We start from the raw sequence: 21455 nt of genomic DNA, 5'->3' as shown, positions 1-21455 counted from the left end.
TTCGGATTAGTTGATTTTCTTTCTTTAACACTTTTCCACTAAGAAGCAAAGTAAAATTGGCTATGTGCAAACAGCATAAAACCAGAACAGCCTGCAAGTAACTCGCAGTCTGTTCAGGTTCTATGCTGTTTGCTGCTCATCAACAACCAAGGGTTGGAAATGTAGCTTTTAAAACTTGAATTTAGTAAGAAAGGTATTTAATTAAATTTAACTTTCTATGGGACTACAAATGCGTTAAAATATGTATCTAAGTGATAAAGGGTTAAAGTAAGTACATCATAAACTCAATCTAAATTTTGATTCTCATCTCCATGACAACCAGCTCACCTCCGCGCTTCAGGAAGGACTCTGACATAAAGGACTGCAGCAGTTGTACGTGTGTGTTAGCCTGCTGCACATCCAGTTTACGCAGCTCCATGTCGATGGTCTTAGCGAAGGCCTTTGTCTCGGCAAACTTTGTCTTGAAGTCCATCATGTCCATGGACGGCGTCTCCACCTTGGCCTCTGTTGTGCCGCCTTCTTTGCTCTTCAGCTCTCGAATCGTCTCCTTTTTTGAGATAGCAAGTGGAGTCAATTAAGTACTTTAATTACATACTTAAGTTATTTAAAAACCGTGGCAGAGGTTAAACTCAATACAGCAAAATTGAGTAAGGACCAGTAGGGGTAAAAAAAACACAGTAAATATGTTTCCCATGGCAATTATTCTGTGAAAACTTCTGATTAAGTAACTACTTCTAAGCTGAATGTAATTTAATTTGTCATCACAGGAATATATATATATATATATATATATATATATATATATATATATATATATATATATATATATATATATATATATATATATATATGAAGTTTTCATGTGAATAATACGTCTGGTTACAGTCAGCATTTCTTGCAGAACTCACAATTAATTAACATATATGTTATCATTGTTTTATGCACTGACATTGTATAAAAGTCTAAGTGCAAGAAAGGTCTGAAACCAGTTTTGATAACACAATATAACGCAAGTCCACTCCTGACAGCCTAATCAAAATATTACAACATTGTTGTTATGTATGGGATACAAACTACTGCATCAGGGCAAAAATGCCTAATGCCTAATTCATTATAACTATCAGTATTGTTAGCAGCTATTAAAGTAGGGCAACCCTTCATTAACCCCTATTATTTCTCTTAACTTCTTTATAAATCCAAAATCAACAGCACACTCTCCGTGGTGTAATAACTAATACACCGCACACACTATACCTGAAGGGTAGAGACACTAATACACCGCACACACTCTACCTGCAGGGTAGAGACGAGCTCTCTGAACTTGTTGATGGTCTTCTCATAGTCAGAAATGGTTTCCTGCATTGCCTCTAGTTTTCTCACAGCCTGTGGATTGAAAGTTGTCCATTGATTAAAAAAAATATTGTTAATTTAAATCTTTTGTGTTTTCAATAGTACTTCAGTTATACCAACATTCAGTTAATATCCACACACTTACTGGGTAAACTGGTTTATCAGTGCTTATTGTGTATAAATAATGGATATTTATTGGATTTGATGGAATATAGATTTTAATTCATGAGGGATAATAGAAAATGCTGCGCCACTCCTGAAAATATATTTTTTCTATGATCACGAGTGTATTAAAATCGATATTCCACCAAATCCAAGATTTTTTTATTTATTTATGCTTATTAATGATTATTTTTGTATTTTTGCCATTCTGGAAAATATCATTCCCTGTTAGGCGCCCTGAAATGTTATTACATGTATGTTCAAACGAAGCTAGTCCTTATGTTTTAATAAACATTCAATGCAGACTAGTCGCCCTTGGTAAAATTAGGGGTCACAATCGGGACACCAAAAATATCTAAAAATAGTTCCAGTAAAACCATGAAAATTATTGATAATTTTAACTGTTATTTTTCTCTGTTTGAAACAGCGAAATTTCAGTTTTAATTTGCTCACACTTCTTTAAAACCCATCGGAAAGCATAAAATAATGGTAGGTAATTGTTGTATTTATAAGTTGGTCTGACAAGTTAAGCAACTGGTCTTAGAACGGAAATACATAGTTTTATCTTTAAACAAGAGGGCCAAGATGGCCCTAGTTTGCTCACCTGAGAGGAGTCGGTTCATTCAATCTTTACCAAACGTCAAACTTGACCTAGATATTGTCACGACAAACATCCTGGTCAAGTTTCATCATTATTGAACCAAAACTCTGGCATTTGGAGTGTTTTTGTTTTTGTAAGATTTGACCTGGTAACCTATATTTTGAGTTGACTTCCCCCCTTACCAAACATCTAACTTTGCTTACAAAAATAAATATTATGACCAAGATTCATAAAATCTGAAACAAAATTGTGACCTCTAGAGTGTTTACAAGGATTTTGTACAATATAATGAAAATTTGGACAATCTAAGGGCAATAATTATGGCATTAATTATGTGATATATATAACACCAATCTTTGTACCAAGTTTCATGATGATTGGGCAAAAAATGTGATTTTTAGAGTGTTCACAAGCTTTTTTTACTATATAAATATAAGAAAACTGCCCCCCCCCCCCCCGGCAGCCATGTTATTCAACTGACCGGAACCATTTTCGAACTCAACTTTCATATCAAGGAAACAAATGTTCTTACCAAGTTTCATGAAAATTGGGCCAAAAATGTGACTTCTAGAGTGTTCACGTTTTCACTATATACATATTGAGAAAAATGCCCCGCCTACTGGCGGCCATGTTTTTTCACCGATCCCGACCATTTTCGAACTCATCCGAGATATCAATAAAACCAATGCTTTGACCAATTTTCATGATGATTGGGCAAAAATTGTGACTTCTAGAGTGTTTACAAGGTTTCTATATAGCCAAATAAGGAAAACTGCCCCCTCCCCTGCAGCCATGTTATTCAACTGACCGGAACCATTTTCGAACTCAACTCTCATATCAAGGAAACAAATGTTCTGACCAAATTTCATGAAAATTGGGCCAAAAATGTGACTTTTAGAGTGTTCACATGTTTTCACTATATCAGACCTGTTTACCCTACCGATTGCTTCTCAGTAGTATGTAGGGCATCTCTCAGTAGTTTTGGGCTGTTGTCAGTAGTTTTAACCTTTTCAATCATTTTGAGCATTAAAACACCATGACTGGGTCACAAGCAGTTTAACGGTACATAAAGCATTAGATGAATTTACTTGCTAACCATTTAATCTGTTAAGTGATTTTATTTGCTTTTATTTGTTACAGCCTGTGCCATTTGGATTGGAAAAATTAGCGCGATTAACCATGAAATCGGAAAAAATAGCATGATAAACCATGAAATTGGGAAACATTAAGCATTATAAATACGATTATAAGTAGCACAATTAAAATTGTTTTTAAGTGCATGTTTGATAGCATTTTTATTATAACGTGCTGCTTTAATGTCTTCTTACAATGAATATCCATCCACATGCATATTAAACTTGCACTAATCTATAGATTCTTAAATACACCATTTGCTCATAAGCTCTTTAAGAGTAGCTGTTAATTTAATTCAGTATTTTTTTTTAATTAAATATCATAAGGGGAAAACATAAACAAATATTGACAAACACCCTTTAGTGTTCTTGCTGTGTTAATAATTTATTTAATGGAGTTAAAATAATATATTTTATTTGTTTACCTTTCAATATCTTGCACTTGACAACCTCAGTGCAATGCTATTTCATTAAACTGAACAGCGTAACAAACATAGTAAAGCCGAATATGCATAAGAATCCGAGTAAACACAGATCCACTAACATATAAATCAAATCATGTTTGTCTCTTTCCATTTTCGAACGATACTCATCTTATTATAAATGATTTAACTTTGTGAGTAGAACTGAACTCCAATTTTCCAACACTTGTTTCCGTGACGCACATTCACTGCGCAGATTTCTGATAAATATTTTTTTAATTTTTATCTCAAACGTAGTCTTTTGCGTTAATTGACACACGCATTACATTATTCCCTAATGACCATATGATATCCGTTGTTTGTTTGAATGGTATTTATTATTTTCGCCGTTAATCGCAATTTCTCGTCGGCTCGCCGCTATCTTGGACGCGTGTAAAAACAGACATGCTCAATCCCGATACATCGACTATCGTCAGTATTATCCGCAATAGAGAGAGATGTGTATACTGGATAGCAACGTAAAATCGTATATATTCTGCTAAATTTGTGAACCAATGCGAAGTCAGTTGTTCTGCGGTGACAACTTGACAAGCTCGATCAGCACTCATTCCCCGGGAGGCTTGAATTTTAACGTTTCTTACTACGCAAGCGCCAAACTGATTATGATTGATAAATTACCCGCAAAGACCGAAAATAAGCGAAAGTACTATTAAAAACTGAAATTTGACCATTTTGATCGATGGATCTGTAGTTTTTCAGTACAAATCTGTAGTGCGTAGTTTAGCCAAATAATTCGAAGTAACTACGGCGAATCCGTAGAAGTAAACCGGTCTGCTATATACATATAGAGAAAAATGCCCCGCACACTGGCGGCCATGTTTTTTCACCGATCTGGACCATTTTCGAACTCGTCCGAGATATCAATACAACCAATGTTTTGACCAACTTTCATGATGATTGGGCAAAAATTGTGACTTTTAGAGTGTTTACAAGGTTTCTATATAGCCAAATATGGAAAATTGCCCCGCCCACTGGCGGCCATGTTTTTTCACCGATCTGGACCATTTTCGAACTCAACTCTCATATCAAGGAAACAAATGTTCTGACCAAATTTCATGAAAATTGGGCCAAAAGTGTGACTTCTAGAGTGTTCACATGTTTTCACTATATACATATAGAGAAAAATGCCCCGCCCACTGGCGGCCATGTTTTTTAACCGATCTAGACCATTTTCGAACTCGTTCGAGATATCAATAAAACCAATGTTTTGACCAACTTTCATGATGATTGGGCAAAAATTGTGACTTCTTGAGTGTTCACATGTTTTCACTATATACATACATGTATAGAGAAAAATGCCCCACTGGCGGCCATGTTTTTTCACCGATCTGGACCATTTTCGAACTCGTCCGAGCCCACTGGCGGCCATGTTTTTCAACGGACCAGAACCACTTTTGATCTCGACCAATATATCATTAAGGCAAACATTTTGACAAAGTTTCATGAAGATTGGGCATGAAATGTGACTTCTACAGTGTTTACATGGTTTTTCTTTTTTTTGACCTAGTGACCTAGTTTTTGACCCAGCATGACCCAGTTTCGAACTTGACCGAGATATCATTGGGACAAATCTTCTGACCAAGTTTCATGAAGATCGGACATGAAATGTGGCCTCTAGAATGTTTACAAACCAAATGTGGACTACGGACAGACGGAAGACGGACAAAGACCGGTCACAAAAGCTTACCTGAGCAATCAGGTGAGCTAAAAAAGATCTGTTATACTTTTTTTGGTTAACAATTAACAAGTAGGATGCATGTCAAGGAATAGGAAGGTCCCAGTTTCAAATGCCGCACAGACCACAGAATTTTCCTGAGCAAAAAATCAATCCCATTCTTGCTCCTCTATAACCAGGAGTAAACAGAGGAGAACCTGTGAGGGAAATAAGCCAATGTAAATGCATTTAAGTTCTTTTAAATGGCAATCATGTGATTAGTAGTCCAGACTCTAATTTTTGAACAAACCAACTTTAGATTGTGTACATTGATTGACTGAATAGATGATTTAATTTCAAACATGATTGCTAAATACAGGAAATAAAATCTAGAACAAATTCATGAATATACCGGTAATGATATACAGGATTTATGAAAGAGAACATCACTTCCATAACCTCCAGTATTTTAGTGAAATCAAAACAAATATACAAATCTTACTTAAATTCACATGCACCACAAAAAATCGAACAGACATTCCATCCTCTCTAAAAGTGGTTGCATAAAAATATGATCATGCTTCAAGACAAGTTGTCCCAATAAATGAAAGTGAAGCCTTTCTACCTCAATTGTTTTAGCATGAGACAGGTCGACTTCTTCTCTCAATTCAAGTTCCGTAACTCTGGCATTCTCCTGCAATTCTTCATTCATCTCATTCATGGCTTCCTGCAAATGAGAACACATCCTTTTTCAATAAAGCATTTTTCATAATCAGGCCCATCACACATTAAAAGCTTTGCAATTGCTCCAGGTCAGGCCAAATTACAACCCATACTTTTGCTTGTGAACCCTTTTAGCCTGTGCATTTTCTTTAGATTTTAATTATTCAGGGCATCCTCTGGCTCAACATTTTCTTCAGTAAGTATTCCATTTTACATTAGGATTCTACCATTTTCTATTATTAGTTGGGTTTATTGAAGATAAAGCTGTACCAAAATGGAAATTCCATTAGCCAATTTTGCTGATTTGTAGCTGTTGGGTAATTTAGGCCAAAAGAAGAGTGAACTTGTAAAAACAATCACATTATTTTTCATTGAGTTTGGTGTGATATCACATGAAGTCATCTCTTCAATAGGGGAAATTATATCCCAACTTAAGCCCAAGACAACCTATACATTTAAAACACAATTAACAAAACATAATTTCAAAAACAACATAATGAAAATAACTATTAATGTTATCATGAGCAACAGCAAAAATTATGTTTTAAATAAAGAAAGGACTATTACAATTATTATTTAATAAGCACTTCCCATATTAACTTTTATAAAATAACATTAAGAAAGTGATAATAAATGATTTCATGAGTGCTTGCAAAACTTACTTTTGAAAAAAAATAAAGTCGATGTCAATAGAAATATTTGCATGAGCCCTCGAGCAAATTATTTCTATAATAACCTAAGGTTTACGAACATTGTGTGACTTCTTAAATAATTTGACGAAGCGCTCATAAAAATAGGTCAACAACAATTCAAAGTGTAATTAGCACTTTCAACAAGAGCTGTGTTTGTAAAACACAATGCCCCTTACTGCACTTTGAAGCCACACAGCAGCTTTTTTAGAAATTTTACAGTCCCCAGCCATTAACTTCATCAAAAATCAATTGACAAAAATTAAACTTAAACATGATCTGTAAGTAGTGAAGGTAGACTCACAAAACAAAAATAAGGTCAGTATCTGACAGCGTTTTGAAACAAAATCCAGGTCAGTGTTATTTTTAAGAAAATTCCAGAGTCCAATGCACGCAATTTCATCAAAAATCAAGGGAGAAGAACACAACTTAAACTTGATCCATCAGGTGGACTCACACACCAAAATTCAGGGAAATATCGACACATGCAAAAATTACATCTGAAACAACATAAGCATACGGCAACATCCCATACCAGATCAGCCTTCTCATCATGCAGCTCGTTCATCTTCTCCTCAAGGGTGAGGTTCTTCTCTGTCAGCTGTTCTACCATCTCCTCTGCACCCAGGGCCGCATCCACCTGCAGGAAAATGGTGCTTAATGCATGTGGGTATAAAGTATTGTCCCAGATTAGCTTGTGCAGTCCGCACAGGCTAATCAGGGACAACCCTTTCCCATTATAAGTTTAATGGTTTAAGATATTTCTCTGGGTCTGGGAAAATGGGGTTCAATGCATGCGCATAGTGTCGTCCTAGAATAGCCTGTGCTGTTTACTGCTCATAAGTACCTAAAGGCTTGAAAATGAAGAATTTGAGTAAAAAGTGGTCTTAAAAAATGTTCTATTATTTAATCTCTAAAAATATTGAAGCATTTTATTGGTTCTAAGTATGAAACTGGCACTGGATAAAGGGTTTAATGCATGAGTGTAAAGTGTCGTCCAACATTTGCCCGTGTGGACAATTTCCGCTTAATGGCATGTTTAATTCAAAGGAAGTCTTTTATTAGTACAAAATCCAGTTTAGACGTAATGTGTCTTGCTGATTATCCTGTGGAGACAGCACAGGCTAATCTGCAACGATACTTTACTCTGTGGGGACAGCACAGGCTAATCTGCAATGATACTTTACTCTGTGGGGACAGCACAGGCTAATCTGCAATGATACTTTACTCTGTGGGGACAGCACAGGCTAATCTGCAATGATACTTTACTCTGTGGGGACAGCACAGGCTAATCTGCAATGACACTTTACTCTGTGGGGACAGCACAGGCTAATCTGCAATGACACTTTACTCTGTGGGGACAGCACAGGCTAATCTGCAATGACACTTTACTCTGTGGGGACAGCACAGGCTAATCTGCAATGACACTTTACTCTGTGGGGAAAGCACAGGCTAATCTGCAATGACACTACTCTGTGGGGATAGCACAGGCTAATCTGTAACGACACTTTACTCTGTGGGGACAGCACAGGCTAATCTGCAATGACACTTTACTCTGTGGGGAAAGCACAGGCTAATCTGCAATGACAATTTACTCTGTGGGGACAGCACAGGCTAATCTGCAATGACACTTTACTCTGTGGGGACAACACAGGCTAAACTGCAATGACACTTTACTCTGTGGGGACAGCACAGGCTAATCTGCAATGACACTTTACTCTGCGGGGACAGCACAGGCTCATCTGCAATGACACTTTACTCTGTGGGGACAGCACAGGCTAATCTGCAATGATACTTTACTCTGTATGGACAGCACAGGCTAATCTGCAATGACACTTTACTCTGCGGGGACAGCACAGGCTAATCTGCAATGACACTTTACTCTGTGGGGAAAGCACAGGCTAATCTGCAATGACACTTTACTCTGTGGGGACAGCACAGGCTAATCTGCAATGATACTTTACTCTGTGGGGACAGAGGGAGGCTCGTATAGAATATTATGCAATGTGTCGTGTTCTGTGAAAGCTGGTTATAATGCATGTGCGTAAAGTGTCGTCCCAGATTAGCCTGTGCAGTCCGCACAGGCTAATCAGGGATGACATTTTCTACCTAAACTTGATTTTCGGTAAGGAGGGACTTCCTTGAAACTAAAAATACCATTAAAGCGGAAAGTGTCGTCCCTGATTAGCCTGTGCGGACTGCACAGGCTAATCTGGGACGACACTTTACGTCCATGAATTAAGTAAGCCAGTTTTCTCAGAACACGACACCAATAATGGTACTCAGAGAACTTGTTTCAATCATATTGGTTTTAAGAGGTCATATTGCAAGAGAGGAAGAGCCCCTTTTGCAATTTATTTTTTTTTACATAAGGATGTATAAAAGAAGTTTAATTAAAATATCTCTATTCACTATTTCGTTATTGAACGGAAAGGATGTATATTTCTAGTTAAAGTGGTTAATTTGACCTCAACATCACTTATCTCATATGCAATCTAAAGCATTGTCTGATTATAAGGTATCTAAACATGAAGTAGCAGTGAAGTACTTAAATTGTTCTTAAGTTATTGAGCAGGATCCACTTTGCACCACAACACAACTTGATGACAAAACAAATGATCTAGCCTAATCTAATAATACAATCACTTTTTAACTTGATTAATTAATAAGCCCTCTAACTCTAGGCAACGAAAATCTTGGAAGACGTGTTTTGACAAGATTAAGAGTTATTGGACATAATATGAAAATACCAAAATATACTTCTGAAGCTCGCTGAAAATTATTCTAACTTGATTTTACACATTAAACTGGACAGCAAATTCTAACAGCCACCAAATATTTCTAGCTCCTTCAGTTCTATGGGCTGTTCCTGCAACTTGCCTACCACCCATAAACATTATTCTAAAAGTATAACAAACACTAAACTGGGGTGTAAATTGTAACAGTCAAACATTACCTGCTCCTGCAGTTCTATGTGCTGTTCCTGCAGCTGAGCCACCTCCCCTGAGAGACGTTCCTTGTCCTTCCTCAACTGTTTCATCTCTGCTGTCATGCTCTCTGTCTGCTTTTGAAGCTTTGCGTTGTCATGCTTTTCTTGGTTTGAAAGATCTCGCATCCTGCAAATATATTGTGATAATAGTATTTACACAAATTTCATCAAGAAAATCACAAACAGATACAATGCAACTCCATTATATCAGGGTTCGCTTGGTCCGAAAATCATGATATATATCTGGCAGCGATATAACTTTTCTGGTCATTCATGAATGTATACTAGTATTTAAGAATTGAATAGATTTTTTTTGCATTTCATCAGTGTATGAACGGTCGGTAAAATTACGCCTAATTTGCATAAACGCCAACAGCGTTTATGCATAAATTAGGTGTATTTTTCCCCGACAGTTCATACACCGATGAAATGCAGAAAATGATGAAATTCTATCGTGGTTAGGGTGAAATTCTATTGTGGTAAGGGTCATAAAAGTCCTTTTTAATATAGCGTATGAATCTATTTTCAGTTTCGGTTTCATCTCCGTTTCATCTCCGTCAAACAGGTATATCGTTGAAATTCGCCCAAAAAATATATTTTGCTATTGACCAAAAAACCGACATAAAGTTTCGTGCAAAACACAACGTCATTTTGGCAACATAGTTTATGACCAGAATGTAGGGCAATGAATATTTATGTTTAAATTTGCATACGAAGTGGGTTCATTGGAAAATGAACAAGAGATGTGTTTGTGAGAAACACAATGCCCCCTATTGCGCCGCTTTGAAGCCATAAATTTGACCTTTGACCTTGAAGGATGACCTTGAAATTGACCTTTCACCACTAAAAATTTGCAGCTCCATGAGATACACATGCATGCCAAATATCAAGTTGCTATCTTCAATATTGCAAAAGTTATGAAGAAGGTTAAATTTTTGGTTAAAGCTTTTGGATTTGTTTTTTTGACCTTGAGAGATGACCAAAAACCTTGACTTTTCACCACTCAAAATGTGCAGCTCCATGTGATACACATGTACGCCAAATATCAAGTTGCTATCTTGAATATTGCAAAAGTTATGACCAAGGTTAAAGTTTTGGTTAAAGTTTTGGGACACACACCCACACAAACACACACACATACAATGACAGACAGGCCAAAAACAATATACCCCCGATCTTTCGATCCAGGGGCATAAAAACCGGTCATGTGAACAAATTATCCAATCAGAATTCAGCATTCATGTGTATGTAACAGAAGTTGTAATTATGTATTGATTAGCATAGTTCGGCAATTTCAAAACACCCTATTTACCTACCTTATTGCATTTTGTGTTATATCCATGTGTTATACATATGTACATGTACTTAGAAAAACAAGTTCTTACACAAGGCACATGTTTTTATGCATCAGAGAATTAATAGTGATTAACCTATGAAATTATGTATTTCAGCTGTGCCCGGATAAACATGAAACTGTTTTTCATTTCATTTCAATATTTTTGGTAATTTATTTGTTGGTACATCAAAACAAAACATGTTATGTCATGCAAGAAGGGATGTCCTTAAGAAGGTCAATTTCAAGGTCAAAATAAGGTCAGGTGAAGTGATCGTGCTGAGGGTGTTCACATATGACAACAATTTAATTTTAAGAACTGGCATCAAAGCTTTGTAGGAAGCAAAAATGCGAGACAAATCACATCACTTTGGGCTAACCAAGAAATATAACTTTTTAACAAATCTGTTATTTTTGGACATGCTTTAAACAATTACAATAACAATCAAAGATTATGAAAAAATCTACCTACCCTGATGAACGAACATTGGAAATCTAGAGCTTACCACTACATCACGCATGTTTTTGATATCTGTGTTTATACACAATTTTGCTAAATTATTGATGTCATGCATTACAACTTCAAAACAAGAGATGTGTTTGCCAGAAACACAATGCCCCTATTGCGCCGCTTTGATGCCATATATTTGACCTTGGACCTTGAAGGATGACCTTGACCTTTCACCACTCAAAATGTGCAGCTCCATGTGATACACATGCATGCCAAATATCAAGTTGCTACCACAGGTCACCGTGGTGTAATGGATAGGGTGTCTGCCTACCGAACAAGAGGTCATAGGTTCGATCCCCACTGTGGGAGCGTTCTTTAGATCTCCCCCACAGACACCAAGTACTGGTTCTATGCCCAGGAAACAGACTCAAGAGCATTTCAATATGCCTGAGGCTTTCGATGCAATCGAGCTGAAATATATAGGTTTAAACTAATTATCTTCAATATTGCAAAGGTTATGACCACGGTTAAAGTTTTTGGACATGCATAAACAATGAATGAATGAATATATATATATATATAACATTGTCGAAATAAGGAGTGCCACCTGTTTGTTTCAATATAAAGCATGCAGCATACTAAAAATGCCATGAGTGTTCTGATCTTTCCGATATAACAAAGTACTGGTTCTTCCCAGGAAGTGGATTCAAGACAGACTCTATAAGCCTTCTGTGGCTTTATGTAAAATCAAATTAAAATAAGTAGAAATAAACAAAGACAACATACTTGACAAGTGCCTCTTTCAGTCTCTCAATCTGCTGGTTCAACTGCTTCACAGTGAAATCTGTGGCTACACCATCAGTACCTGCAAACAATAAACGTTCCATGGTACAGTATATACATGTAGGTATATTTAAATGTGCCAGGATGAACAACTATGAGCTATATGTGTTTTGTTTTGTTTTAATATGTACACATATTTCAATGCCAATTGTATTTTTATTAAGATGTGCCATATTGGACAAATTTCTGCGAACTAGTATCAATATTTAGTTTCAACTGCTACTTTTTGCCAATAAGCATATAAAACTATCACAAAAAGGCTAGATGGAACTTTACCAGTAAGCAGTTGTTTACCACTATAGACAAAGCGGGGCTTTGGGGGCGATAGCCCCCGATACTCAGGAAATATATAGGATAAAAAGGATTATTAGGTGTTGCGTTAGGTGTTAGGTGTTGCGCGCTTAGCAACGATAAAATATACGCTTTTCCATTCTTTTTAACATACCGGTAAAGTTCAATCGTCCCCACAAAAATATCAAACACATAATTACTTTCTTAATTTTCTGTCACTCATAAATATTGCACAAAAAATCCTTCAAACCTTTGTCACTGATTTCATTTTTCAGTATTTCCATATCGACCTGCAGCTCCTCACACTTCTCCTTGTACTGCTCTAACTCTTGTTGTAGAGCTTCACACTGCAATAGCAAAGAAAGTGTGGGCATCGTTCTGGGAAAATAGTGCTTAATGCATGTGTGTAAAGTGCCATCCCAGATTAGCCTGTGCAGTTTGCACAGAGGCTTACCAGGGACAACATGTTCCCCCTTTTCTGGAAATTTGCGTTTTTAGGAAGTCTCTTCTAAACAAAAATTCCGTTTTTACGGAAGGTGTTGTCCCTGATAAGCCTGAGTGTACTGCACACGCTAATCTGGGATGGCACTTAATGCACGTGTGATGTTTCCCCAGACTGGGGCTCAAATTCACTAAAGCCATATGAGGAAACTGCACTGTCCTATCAAACATGTCTCATCACAGACACAAAATAGTTTTGGACTTGCTATATATGATAAGAAACATAATTCTAAGCAAGTTTTATAATGATTAAGCCAATATGTACATTCAAGCATACTGCGATTTGAGAACAAACATTAAATATCTATAGTGCCTCGCTTTACTCTTTATACTGCCCCAACTCATGTAGTAAGGTATTACACTGTAATATTGAAGGAGAACATTACTGACGATTTCTCTAAATCTATGTATACAACTTGCAATATTGATGTTAAAACAAACAATAGTACAGAATTATCTTAAGCAATGCATATGCTATTTGCCATGCAAGCGGGAGGTCTATATAAGGTCCTTGTCACAGTTAAATTTAAGGCTTTACGATAAGGGTGATTTGGCCATGATGGTTATAAGCAACAATTGTGTAAGCATCAATGTGATGGCGCAAGCAGTGTTGGTTCAAGATTTATCAGTAAAATCTAGTTTACCATGCAAAAGACCATTTGTTATAACATACTTGAAATATATATACAAGAGGCCCATGAGGGCCTGAATCGCTCTACTGCTATAAACACTGTGCAAGTTTGGAAAGAATAAGATGGAAACTGTATACTTAATCGCACAAACAAGGAGAATTTTCTCAAATTCAAGGGGAGATTATTTTGTACTTATTTCTCCGATACTGCTCATATTCAATAGGGTTCAAGTCCTCATTGATATAAAGATACTGTTCAAATTTGGAAATGATTGGATGAAAACTGTGGAATTAATTGCGTAAACAAGCGGGATTTCAAAATTTTCTCATATTCAAGGGGTAGTCATTTTGGACTAATTGCTTAGATATTGCTCTTTTTAACAAGAGATTGCAAAGCAATATTGTCCCCTACCGGTGAAACTCCACCATTGTCATTAAAAAAAAATATTTATTTTTTTAAATATTTGTTGCCAAAGCAACCAGAATTCTTGACATAGGAATGAAATGAAATGATGAGCATACTCTCCAAATTGCCATCTATCCATGTTTTAAGTTTCATGAAAAAATATGAAGAACTTTTTAAGGTAATCGCAGGATCCAGAAAAGTGTGACAGACTGACAGACTGACACACGGAGCGCAAACCATAAGTCCCCTCCGGTTTCACCGGTAGGGGACAACAAGGGCTGTTTGTAAAACATGCATGCCCCCCATATGGGCTGTCAGTTGTAGAGGCAGCCATTGTGTGAATAAGTTTTTTGTCACTGTGACCTTGACATTTGACCTAGTGACCTGAAAATCAATAGGGGTCATCTGCCAGTCATGATCAATGTACCTATAAAGTTTCATGATCCAAGGCGTAAGCATTCTTGAGTTATCATCTGGAAACCATTTTACTATTTTAAGTCACTGTGACCGTGACCTTTGACCTAGTGACCTGAAAATCAATAGGGGTCATCTGCCAGTCGTTATCAATGTACCTATGAAGTTTCATGATCCTAGGAATAAGCATTCTTGAGTTATCATCCTGAAAACATTTTACTATTTCGAGTCACTGTGACCTTTACCTTTGACCTAGTGACCTGAAAATCAATAGGGGTCATCTGCCAGTCATTATCAATGTACCTATGAAGTTTCATGATCCTAGGCATAAGCATTCTTAAGTTATCATCCGGAAACCATTTTACTGTTTCGAGTCACTGTGACCTTGTCCTTTGACCTAGTGACCTGAAAATCAATAGGGGTCATCTGCCAGTCATGATAAATGTTCCTATGAAGTTTCATCATCCTAGGCGTGCGCATTCTTGAGTTATCATCCGCAAACCATTTTACTGTTTCAAGTCACTGTGACCTTGTCCTTTGATCTAGTGACCTGAAAATCAATAGGGGTCATCTGCCAGTCATGATCAATGTACCTATGCAGTTTCATGATCCTAGGCCTAAGCGTTCTTGAGTTATCATCCGGAAACCATCTGGTGGACGGACGGACGGACTGACATGTGCAAAGCAATATACCCCCTCTTCTTCGAAGGGTGGCATAAAAAGGGTTTGAGTCCTCATTGATACAAAGACACTGTGCAAGTTTGCCAAGAATTGGATGAAAATTATGGACTTTATCACATAAAAAACTGAATTTTCATTTTTTTCTCAAATTCAAGGGGAGATAATACGGACTTATAACTCTGATATTGCTCATTCTCAATAGGGTTTGATTCATCATTCAGATAAAGACACTGTGCAAGTTGGGAAATAATTGGATGAAAAATGTGGACTTTATTGCATAAACAAGCCTTATTTCACATATTTCACATTTTTCTCAAATTCAGGGGGGGATAATTCTGGATTTTTTACTCTGATGTATCCCATTTTCAATAGGGTTTGAGTCCTCATTAATATAAAGACACTGAACAAGTTTGAAAAGAATCGGATGAAAACTGTGGACTTCATCGCGTAAACAAGAAAAAGTCTAATGCACGCACGCACGGACGACGCAAACCACGCCATGACATAAGCTCTTCAGGCCTTCGGCCAGTAGAGCTAAAAAACAAGATATGTGTTTGTCAGAAACACTATGTCCCCTTCTGCGCCCCTTTGAAGCTATATATTTGACCTTTGACCTTGAAGGATGACCTTGACCTTGACTTTTCACCACTAAAAATGTGCAGCTCCATGAGATACACATGCATGCCAAAAATGAAGTTGCTATCTTCAATATTGCAAAAGTTATGGTAAAATGTTAAAGTTGGAGGAAACAAACACACAAACCAACCAACCAACCAACAGACAGGGCAAAAACAATATGTCCCCCACTATAGTGGTGGGGGACATAAAAAAAATGTTTTGAAGTTGAGGTTGATGTGAAAACAGCTAATATGGGTAGATAAGAAAATGTCCCAATAAACAGCTGGGCAAGTCATAAAGAGTTGCAGCAAGCAATGGTGCTAAACAAGCATGAAATTTATTGAACCCGTTACTAAAGGAAAAACAGAACAAGAGCACCGCATAACAAGTGCCACGCTCGGCTGCAAAAGCTTGTCAGAATTTATTTTTTTTAGAGGTCACAGGGACCTTGACCTTTCACCTAGTGACCCAATAATGGGTGTGGCGTGTAGAACTCATGAAGGTGCATCTACATGTGAAGTTTTAAAGTTGTAGGTGGAAGCACTTTGATTTTAGAGCCATGTAAAGGTTTTAGCACGACGCCTACAGCGGACGGCTGACGGCGGACGACACGACGAGCTGGCTATGACAATGCCTCATGTTTTTTCCGAAAACAGCCGAGCTAAAAAAACTAAGGTAAATATTTAAAAGCCTCCAACATCTTGATGACGGGGGCAAAACAAAATACGCAAGAATCCATATTTTAGATGTTTCAAAACCTGCTAAGTTTCTAGTTAAACCAGAGACAAATACCCTGCCCACCTTTACTTCGGTCATCTCTTTACCCAATATAACTAATACCATCCAATTTTATAGTTGGCATGAAATCATAGAATACCTCCCATTTCACAGCAACCCTCAGTTAACCCATTTATGCCTAGCGTCTACAAAAAAAGGCCTTGGCAAACAGCGTAGTCCCAAATGAGACGCCGCATGATGCGGCGTCTCATCAGGGTCTGCGCTATTTGCTTGAAGGACTTTCTGTATGAAGTATTCTAAATATAAAAATTAATATACTAGACATCCCTAATTTTGGAATTAAATTGATCCAATTTAGAAGGATGGGAGAGTCCACTAGGCATAAATGGGTAAACACCATTTTGCTATCTCCACACACAGCACCTACCTTTTCCTCTGCCATCTCCTTATCGAGTGTTGCTATCTCTACTGTCTCTGCCAGGTCTGACATCTCCTCCTTGTATTGCTCAAAGGCCTCCGAACTGTCCCGTGCTTCCTGTGCAGGGGACCAAACAGGTTTATGAAACGTGACAAACCAGAGGACTAAAGTCTGTAGGTTGATCACATGAGACCCGAATGAACTGAACTGCTTTGAAGAGCTTTTGTGATGTTAAAAGAACCATTCTAGAACTCGGCCCAGATTAGAAAAAAATACTCAGAGCATGTTTCAGGACGAATGGGCAACAAATGTAGCCTCTGGATTGTTTGCAAGCTTTTAACTTAATTTTTAACTAAATTTTGCCAAGAGACCTGGTTTTTTATACCATGTGACCCAGTTTCTAATTCAAGCAAGATATCATGGAAACAAAGATTCTGACAAAGTGTCATGATAATTGGGCAATAAATGTGGCGTGTTCATAATATTCTTACAAACATGTCAGTTTCAAAATATTCTTTGCATTATTATTGTTTTGTGTGTGAATGAACAATTCTTTGTCATTCTGACAGGTAGCTACTATTCTAATCAATCAATAGCATATTTTCTTAAATTCTTGCTAAAATAATTGGGAATGATAACCACATTATTTTGAAATGTACAAGAGGTCAAGTAACACCAATTTTTCTTTATTATTTTTAAAAAGGTGGATAATGACTACAATATTGTGACATTCCAAAATTGTTTTAAATAAATGTGGTTAATGACCACCAATTAAGACATCTAAAAAAGAATGTCACACCAATTATTTCCAAAATTGTTTATATAAATGTGGTAAATAATTATTTGTTTGTAGATTTGCACCTTCTTAGCTGCCAGTAGCTGCCTCTGTAGATCTGCATTGCTCTCCTGCATCTTGGACTTGTACTCTTGCAGCTGTAGGAATGAAAGGCAGATTTGTACACCAACCTTCCAACACAACAATTCTAGACCATTATGTGTATTATTCAAAGATCACTTGAAATATTCAATGTTAATTATATATTTAGATTTATACATGTTTGCCATCTTGTATGTTAAATATGGTTGAAAAATACAGACAGTGTAAGCAAGATATGTTTCAGAAATGCAGTTAATTGCGTAAATATAATTAGTTGCAAAAAAAAAATACTGAGTAGTTTGCAGACCATTCTAAAATAACTTGGTGATTTGTCTTGGTCAATAATTCATAAAAATATCTACATAAATAATCTTCAATATTGCATTTTCTCCACAACAAAATCATAAACAACATATCATAACACATACCAGTATCATGTACAGTGAAGATTAAAGATCAATATCAGAGTTTATCCTGAAATTTGCCAAATGAGATCATGGCTATACAAATTTACAATTTGACTACATAAATTTCCATTAGACTATGACTATTCCCAAAACACAATACAAAAGCCCAAATGAAAAGAATTCTATACAACTTTTGCTCAAATAAACCTTGCGGTCATTAATCAATCAAAAAAGGAACAGGACCTAATCTGCCATTCCCCAAATTACCCCATGACTTATTTGGCTTATCCACTTTCTATTTGGCTACAACATTATATTCATAACAACCCATGCAGTATCAAAAACTGACAAGATTTGTGCCAGAGCAAGGCCATTTGAGCTACAGAAAATATTGACCCATAGGAAGCATTGATAAAACATCACCAAATACAGCAGATATTATAAATAGAATATAATTATAAATAGAAAATTAAACTAAAGAAATTTCTATTTGGCTACAATTCTTTATTCACAAAACCCCATAATAGCCCAAATGAGAAGAATTCAATGATAATTAAAGAAAGTGTTCAGTTTTCAGTCATGAATCAATCAACAAAAAAGGGAAACATCCCAACAAACCTGCTGCAACTGGATCTTTGTCTTCTCTGACTCCTTCAGTTTCAGTCGGTCCTCGGCCCGCTTTGCCATCAACGTCTCCAGCTTCTCATTCAGGTCTTTCACCTCCGCCCTCAGTCCTTCTATCTCCTGCTGCTGCTGAAGATTTGTCATCTGACTATCAATGGAGGTTGTCAGTGCACGCAGGTCCACCGCTGGTGACTGGAATTTTTAAATGGTGTAATTAAAGATGGTGCTCAAAATTTTCTTTCTGATATTTCAGACATTTATTTTTTTGTTTTAATAATTGTAGACAAGTTTGTGCCTACTTCATAAGATTTGAAAAGTACAACAAAAAAGTGCAGCAAAGAAAATACATTGTAAATAAAAAGAATCACGGAAAATTAAACTGTTCAAAATTTTGTTAGATCATTGATATATTTCTATTGAAGCAAGATAGCACATTCGAATAATAATTGGTAAAATTGTAATAAAACTGCAAATCCTCAACATAAAGGTAACAGTTTCATAGATGTTTCAAACACTTTATTTCTACACTTAACAGCTATGATTCCATCCATCTGAAAGTAAAAACATCAATTGAAATTTTGAGACTGGATTTGATACAAAAAGATAGTTTTTGTCAATACATGTAGTAATAGGAAAGAATAATACCTATACATTTGTACAATCAGCCAAAAAAGCCCTTATTGCAAACATTTGCAGTTGTACTAATCAACTGCAACAAATTGTCACTATTTAAGTTTATACATGGCAGCAATGTATACTTATCATATTCATATCATAGTCATGCATTGTCAACATACATGTATTATAAATTATCAAAATAGTTTGATTATAAATTCCATTATAATAGTGCACTGCTCTGGTGCGTAAACAGTCAAACCAACAGATTGGTGAATGCTTTAACTAATTTTGAAAAACAACCATCATAAGGTAAAAAATTAAAAACAATCTTTACTGAAAACCAAAATATAATATAATGTCCAACATTTCCAGAAAAAAGAACAGAAACTCACTGTAAAAACATCCACTTGGACAACACTCACCACTTATGATTTAAACATACATGTATGCTCAAGGAAATTCCTAAGTATACAGAGAATGAGGAGATTCTGTGGAGCCTGGGGAGGTAAAGGATTCTGTGGATCCTGGGGGAGGTAAAGGAGGGGGCAGGGGAATGTCTCAAGGTAATTTACACACAGGTGGCATAAAACAAATGCACATACAAGGATGCAATAAGTAAGTCAACTTCATCCCTTTACAAGAAGGAAAACATAATTAATATGTGTTCCAGTTGTGAAGTAGATCTAAATATTGCATTAGAAAAGTTGTTAGATAGATAGCTATCAGTGCTTAAAATTAAGCTTAGATAATATAAAGTTTTTTTTAATATGTTCTGTCAATAAAAGCCCATGCTTTCCAAGAAATACACTTCATTATCTATTAAAGATAACTAATTCATTGTTAATTATCAACAAACTTTTAAAAAGTTTCATAAAAGATTTTCGCTATAGTAAGATATACCTAATATTCTGATACCAATGGTAGCATTGTTTGTATACAAGTAAATATAGCATGACCAGTCTTTAACACAAAGGATTCACATTGGCAATATGCTGGTAAATTGGACATGGGTTTGTTGCTTAAGGAAGCATTCACATTGGTAATATACTGGTGATCTGGACATGTGTTTGCAGCCTTAGGAAGGATTCACATTGGCAACATACAGATAAGCTGGACATATGTTTGCAGTTTCAGGAAAAATTAGGGCATAGAAGAGGTTAGTTACTCTAATATGCAGAATATCAGAGGCCAAGCCAGCAAACTCGCTGTCTTCCTCAATGTCAACATGCCCATCTTGGATGCTGCTGTTAGTGTTGGACTCCTCAATTTCATTTTCAGTTTTTCCATCACTCTACAGGAATATTTGAGCCTTGTTCTGAGAAAACTGGGCTTAATGCATGTGCGTAGTGTCATCCCAGATTAGCCTGTGCAGTCTGCACAGGCTAATCAGGGACGACACTTTCCACCTAATTTTGATTTTCGGTAAGAGGGACTTCCTTGAAACTAAAAATACCATAAAAGCGGAAAGTGTCGACTCTGGTTAGCCTGTGCGGACTGCACATTCTAATCTGGGTCGACACTTATCGCAAATGCATTAGGCCCAGTTTTCTCAGCACGCAGCTCATTTATGCTCATGCAAGCGTTATTCAGTAGCACCAAGGGTAGAGCATGACACTGTTGTTGCAACATATTGCATCAGATACAATAGGTTTCTATAACAATCCCCAGTGTGTTTATTTTGTTAACGTAACAATAAGTTTGTTAAAATTTGTAAAAATTAATTTGGTGGCCTTAAACAATAGTCAATACATGTAATTGGAAGTGTTAATTTGGGTCCTACTTGGTACTTTTTCAAACTGAGTTTTATTTCAAATTCTTACT

General features: G+C 36.5%; 1 protein-coding gene across 13 annotated transcripts in view; it reads right to left on the bottom strand.

Moving 5' to 3' along the window:
• LOC127871109 (dynactin subunit 1-like) overlaps positions 1-21455 on the bottom strand; it is an 81413-nt gene that overhangs the window by 53859 nt on the left and 6099 nt on the right. For 12 of the 13 annotated variants that reach the window (XR_008045101.1, XM_052413804.1, XM_052413806.1 and 9 more), the window contains exons 4-14: positions 20800-20925; positions 19011-19208; positions 17970-18041; positions 17118-17225; positions 12952-13048; positions 12354-12432; positions 9751-9910; positions 7330-7434; positions 6008-6109; positions 1294-1383; positions 328-547 (exon numbers count right to left, since the gene is read on the bottom strand). Coding sequence is in view for 12 of the 13 variants with exons in the window: in XM_052413804.1 (XP_052269764.1) it covers positions 328-547; positions 1294-1383; positions 6008-6109; positions 7330-7434; positions 9751-9910; positions 12354-12432; positions 12952-13048; positions 17118-17225; positions 17970-18041; positions 19011-19208; positions 20800-20925 (1357 nt within the window). In the remaining variant the exon portion in view is untranslated. The remainder of the gene's footprint in view (positions 1-327; positions 548-1293; positions 1384-6007; positions 6110-7329; positions 7435-9750; positions 9911-12353; positions 12433-12951; positions 13049-17117; positions 17226-17969; positions 18042-19010; positions 19209-20799; positions 20926-21455) is intronic. The other variant, XM_052413816.1, reaches the window with a different exon arrangement.

Source organism: Dreissena polymorpha, chromosome 3 (genome assembly GCF_020536995.1).
Source record: "Dreissena polymorpha isolate Duluth1 chromosome 3, UMN_Dpol_1.0, whole genome shotgun sequence".
NCBI lineage: Eukaryota > Metazoa > Mollusca > Bivalvia > Myida > Dreissenidae > Dreissena > Dreissena polymorpha.
Note: the sequence above shows the minus strand (reverse complement) of the source record. Positions and strands in the feature narration are given on the sequence as shown.